General features: G+C 43.8%; 1 protein-coding gene across 1 annotated transcript in view; it reads left to right on the forward strand.

Annotated features, from left to right (window-relative positions):
• The window catches only part of LOC110070195 (uncharacterized), a 32,850-nt gene extending 26,850 nt beyond the window's left edge, over positions 1-6,000 (forward strand). Inside the window, exon 8 of the mRNA XM_072987256.2 lies at positions 987-6,000. Coding sequence (XP_072843357.2) covers positions 987-1,417 — 431 coding nt within the window. The 3' untranslated portion in view covers positions 1,418-6,000. The remainder of the gene's footprint in view (positions 1-986) is intronic.

Genomic DNA, 6,000 nt, shown 5'->3' on the forward strand with positions numbered 1-6,000 from the left:
GAAGCTTGGTATGCATGGCAAAAGCAGGGCCTTTTCACTTGTGGCCCCTCCACTACGGAAGTCCGTTTGTGAGACATTTCTGTTTTTCAGAGTTCTTTTATGGCCTTTCTGTCCTTTAAATCAGAGGTTCCCAACCCCCGGTCCGTGGCCTGGTGGCAGTCCGTGGCCATGGCAGGACTGGGCCGTGGAGACAGATCTCCTGCCCCCCCCCCGCCCCCTCACACACAGCCTGCCACACATACGGGTGCCTCGCCCCTCTGTGAGCGCTCCCCTCCCCTCTGCACATGTGCACGAGCACACCCCACCTCTCTGTGAGCATCGGAGTGTCTCCCCACACACAGACCCCATCCCCCACAACCGGTCCACAGTTCAGAAAAGGCTGGGGGCCACTGCTTTAAATCACACGCTAACTGTATTTCACACTGCTAGATATTTCACGCCTTCATTTGGACAGAATAAGTATTAATGCTAGTGTTCATTTGGTCAGGAAAAAAATCTCTATAAATACCTAGTTTTTACTTCTCTTGGTTGTTACAATCTTTGTGACAAATTTGTAACATTCTGCCTTTCTGCTAGTTATTTTTCAATCTGTTCTGCAAAGTAACAAGTCATTCACTTTCTTTCTGGTCCCACCCTAATCGGATTTCTCCTTTGATTCTTTCAGTCCATGTGTGTGGAAGTGCTAAAGTAAAAGGAGCACCAGAAAAGGAAAACAGACATTTGGGTTGCTTTTGAAGGGACAGACCTGTGCGAGGAAGGAAGCAAAAAGAACATTAAGAATGGTGAGAAACTAACTGTTCAGAATGTGGAAAAGGCGACCTGAGGAATCATCACAGAATTCACAGTGTGCAGAAAGGGTGTAGAGACCTGAGACATTAAAGGATTGACAAAAGGTCAATTTATAAGAGCTTTGGCCATGGAAGGACCGTCAGTCTTAGATTGCCAGAAAATACTGACCCAGATGAGAAGCCCATCCGTGCCCTGTTCTTGCTCAGCATGTGGCAAGAGCTTCAATCAAACGGCACACCTAATAAATCATCAGAGAATTCACACAGGAGAGAGGCCGTATCAGTGCTCCGAGTGCGGAAAGAGCTTCAATCAAAGTGCACACCTAAAGAACCACCAGAGAACTCACACAGGAGAGAAGCCGTACAAATGCCCAGAATGTGGAAAGAGTTTCAATCAAAGCGCACACCTTAAAAACCATCGACGGATTCACACAGGGGAGAAACCATATAAATGTGCCGTATGCGGAAAGAGCTTTAGTCAAACTGCTCATCTTAAAAACCATCAAAGAATTCACACAGGGGAGAAGCCGTATGAATGCTTGCAGTGTGGAAAGAGTTTCAACCAAATTGCACACCTTAAAAACCATCAAAGAATTCACGCTGAGGAGAAGCCGTATAAATGTTCTTGAGTGTGGAAAGAGAGACTGCACACTTTAAAAGCTAGATTCACACGAGCGATCCTTTTCAGTGCTCAGAGTGGGGAAGGGCTTTCAACAACACCTTGGATTAGAGTAAAAACTTCACCTGGTGGATCCTTATGTTGTCGTTGATTTGTTCCTTGACATTCTGGGTTGAAGACATAGTGCTGATTTCTTCGTGATGGCCAAAATGGGCAGAGCACTTTCATTGAACAGAATAATATTGAATACTTCTCTGTCTTCTTGAGTCCAGTGTTGCTTCACATCAGGATTCTTTTGTCTGTGGCTCCTGTTTCCTGAAGGCAAAAATGGAGTGGCCTGCTGGATATTCAAGCACCTGTTTTCTCTTCTGCTCCACTCTTGATATAAAAGGAAGGGGAGTGACTCTTGGTCAGAAGGCCCTTCTTAACCCCTTTCCCAAATCCTGCTTAGTGTGTTTCAGTGTTTGCCCTCAGCATCACCAACTCCTGCTTTGGAAAAGCAGGAGCAGTTTCTCTTGAGAAAATGTATTGCAGACTTAAAAGCAGGTTGTGGGTAGAAATTTTCCTTACTCAGACATTCTGAAGGCATGCCGTTTGTACTTTATGTTTTCATGTTACATTTTAAACATTTAATGCTCTTAAAAGAAAAAGTCTGGGAATCTGACAATAACCACATACACAAACACTCATCAACAGGTCGAGCAATTTTTAAAGCAGGTTTTTTTTTTCAATTAAAATTGAGAAATTGAAGGAGATTATTACAGAACCAAGATGCCGATGTAGCAAAGAGTCCTTGTTACTTGCTGGTCAAGCCTGTTTGCCCCAATCTTTTCTACCAGAGGTGACATGAAGATTAGAAATTGTTCCAAGATCCGAGAGAACTATGGCATAATTATTGTTCTGGGTTTTTCGGGCTCTTTGGCCGTGTTCTGAAGGTTGTTCTTCCTTCGTCAGGAAGAACAGCCTTCAGAACACGGCCAAAGAGCCTGAAAAACCCAGAACAACCATTAGATCCCAGCTGTGAAAGCCTTCGCAAATACCGTATATGCCGGTGTATAACACGACCGACTGTACAAGACGACCTCCCAAAAAGAGGAGGGCAAGGAAGAGGCTGTTGGGGGCGGCGGCAGGGGGAGGAGGAGGAAAAGGAACCGGGTGGGTGGTGGCGAGTGCGTGCGCCGCTGGATCAGCGGCGCAGGGTGGCGGGCGAGCATGGCAGGCTTTGCTTCCCTCCATCCATCCTGACCGACTGCCTGCCTGCCCGACTGCCTTCCTCCCCGGGCAGCTCGCCCCGCGTCACTCACTCAGCGGCAGCAGCGGCTCCTTCCTAGCACCCGGCGTACAAGACGGGCCCCCCACTTGGAGGCATGTTTTGGGGCCCCCAAAAGTCATCTTGTACGCCGGCATATATGGTATATGGCATAATTCATCACCGCCAGCCTACTCCCACTCATGCCAAATGGAAAGGCTCAAAGCATCAGAGGAATTTGGCTCAATCCAGATCCTTAGCGAGACAGATTAGAATCATGGGCTCTTCCTCTTCCAAGGAGTATATATAGATAACCCTGTGCTTATGGCAACCCTTTGTAGGGTTTTCTAGGCAGAGAAGTGGTTTCCCCTTCCCTTCTTCTGGGAGGTGCCCTGTGTCTGTGCAGGTTGTCCAAGGCTGTACAGGCTGGCTCTACTCACAAGAGGCACAGTGGGAATCAAATTCCCAGCTGTGGCCCTGCAGCCAGAGGTCTAAACCAGTTAAGTATATGTTACTGACCCTTGATTATCTCCAGCTAAAACCCAGGAGGTGAGCCTAGAGCTTGTGAGTCTAATCCAGCTTCTGTGTGGTCTAGTTTCAGCCTGCCAGTTGTCCAGAGTACCCCACAAGAGATCCCCAGATTTGGCTACTCCACACACACACCCCGTGCCTCTCAGCTTTCCATAGGAAAACTACAAATGCAGAGGAATCTTGTAGTTATCGGTGATTTGAGGTTCATTTGTCCGGAGGAGGGGCGGGATCCTGAACTGGGTGGGAAGAGCCCACAATGTTCCCTGCATCTCAGGTCAGAGGCTGGGAATGCAAAAGGTTTGGGAAATGCCCCTCTTAATCCTGCTTGGAAAGAACAAGATCCTTTGCCTCACAGATTCAAGGAAAAGACACCATGCCTCTTTCTGCATGAAGAGGTCAAAATGGGGGTCAGTTGATGGCCAAAGAGGGGCAGGCTTAAGGCAGGAGCCCACACAGTGTGGCATTCTTCAGGCCACCAGTTTGGTCCCAGGTGGCTACCATGACAAATATAGCTCTCTACCCTAACTTAGGACTGTGGTGGCACTGCGAGTTAAACTGCAGAAGCCTCTGTGCTGTAAGGTCTGTAGATCGTCAGCTGTAAGATCGAACCCACATGACAGAGTGAGTGCCCATCAGTTGTCCCAGCTTCCACCAACCTAGTGGTTCGAAAGCATGCAAATGCGAGTAGATAAATAGGGACCACCAAGGTGGGAAGGTAACAGCGTTCCGTGTCTAAGTCGCACTGGCCATGTGACCACGGAAGATTGTCTTCGGGCAAAACCCTGGCTCTGTGGCTTGGAAACAGGGATGAGCACCATCCCCTAGAGTCAAACACGACTGTACAAAAATTGTCAAGGGGAATCTTTACCTTACCCTGACCTTAAAAATTAAACCATTAACTAATGCTCGGTTACTACTTGGCCTTATTTTGATTTAACCCACTTTCTCAGGAAAAAGTGGTGGCGGTGGACAAGAGGAGGAAGTCTTGCTACCAATTCCAAGCAGAGGAACTGGTTTTTTGTGGCCTGGAATGAAATATGAGTAGACAAAGTACGAACTGAAATTGAGACATAAGGAATGTTGTTTTTTAAAAAAGTGTTGTGGGCCTTCCTGCTAAAATGATTGAGTAATCAGGCATGTTTTTCACCTATAGTTACTCCTGTGTGCCTTTGGAAAGGATTCCCACCCACCCCCATGTGACAGAAGAAAGTGGGTCGTCAGTTTTTGTGGGTCATAAGCTCATTTACTGCATGCTTCTCCCCATAGGAGGGGAATGAACTTTGTTTCACATTTTAAATAATTCACATGGTCCCACTGCAGGGTTTATTACCCCAAAACGTGTTTTAAAATACTAGAAATGAATATCCAGTCCGTTTTTGCCTCCTTTTGTGGTCCATGCAGCTCCTGAAGGATCCCAGGGGCAAAAACTGTGATCTTAGGATCCATCGATGTGTCCCACTGCCGCCTTTCATGCAAAACTAGTTTCTCCGTGTTCACCCCAGCTTCCCGTTTCTGTTTTGAAAGGGGAATGAGAATTTGGTGGCTCTGCGTCTTAACATTTTGCTTTGTTTTTAAACAAATCGTTCCGTGAAATTTTTCGAATGCAAAAACTAGATCCAAAACAAAGAAACACAACATGGGCACACCCTTAAAAAAAAAAGACAAATGCCAGAGCGCCAGACAAATGCATAAACCGCAGTCTTAATTATTGACGGCTCAATATTTAAGACTTTTTTTCCAATTTATTTTGTGATTATATATATAAGAGGGCTTCATTGATAACTTGTAGATTTTCTTTATCATAGTTTGTTATCATTTGCCTTGAATTCTTTTTCCATAATCTGAGGAAAGGCTTCAATATATGCCGAGTAGCTTTTTGATCTATATGTAAAATAAAGCCATGTTCTGTTTTATAGAATTCTGGTATTTTGGGTTTTACCTTTAACTTCTCTAAATTGATCTGTCAGATTTTCTGCCATGGCAAAAGAGGTCAATGGTTTCCCGCCTTTTGCTATTACCCTGCGGGCTGTCATCAACAAATACCACTGATCATTTTTTCATTTTGTTCCTCTCAGATTGTTAATAATGCCAGTGCTGATGTAGCATGTATAGTTTGATGTGTGCTATTTGCCATTTTTGTAAAAATAAAAAATAAAAAAAACCATAATGATGACATTAAAGGATGTGACCATAATATGTGAATGTATACACCTTCCTCATTGCTTTTTCTCTGACACTTTGTACTGCTTGTATTACTTCTAACAAGGTGTACTGATGAAATATATCATTGTAGTAATTTTTGCAGAATTTTGCCTAAGGATAGTTGATTATAGTCTTCCTTGATGGAGTCACCCATAGTTTGTTCCATATGTTTTATTTTTATCCCAATATCATCTTCCCTTAACATTTTAAATCCATATGACATGACTTGTATATATTTCAATTAAATGGGAATATATTTTAGAAATTAATCATTTTGTGTTAGTCAGATGCTCTATTAAAATGCATTCAGAATTTGTCATAGTCCTCGTTGAACTTTGTGTTACGTTGGGATTTGTAATATGGTAATAGAGTTGATGTAGAAGGCAATACATTTCTGCTCCCCACAATTTTTCTTTTAATTCTACTGAAGTAAGAAAAGTTCCATTCTCATAAAGATCTCCTGTTCCGTAAATTACCTTTTCTTTCCATTTGATATCTTTCTATCTTATCTGAAAATTTGGGATTAGTGTAAATTGAATTAGTGGGGATATTTTATTAATTCATTTTTCCATTTATTCCAAATGTTTAAAATAAAAAAGATTATCTAACAA

This window comes from Pogona vitticeps, chromosome 2 (assembly GCF_051106095.1).
Source record: "Pogona vitticeps strain Pit_001003342236 chromosome 2, PviZW2.1, whole genome shotgun sequence".
Taxonomy (NCBI): Eukaryota; Metazoa; Chordata; class Lepidosauria; order Squamata; family Agamidae; genus Pogona; species Pogona vitticeps.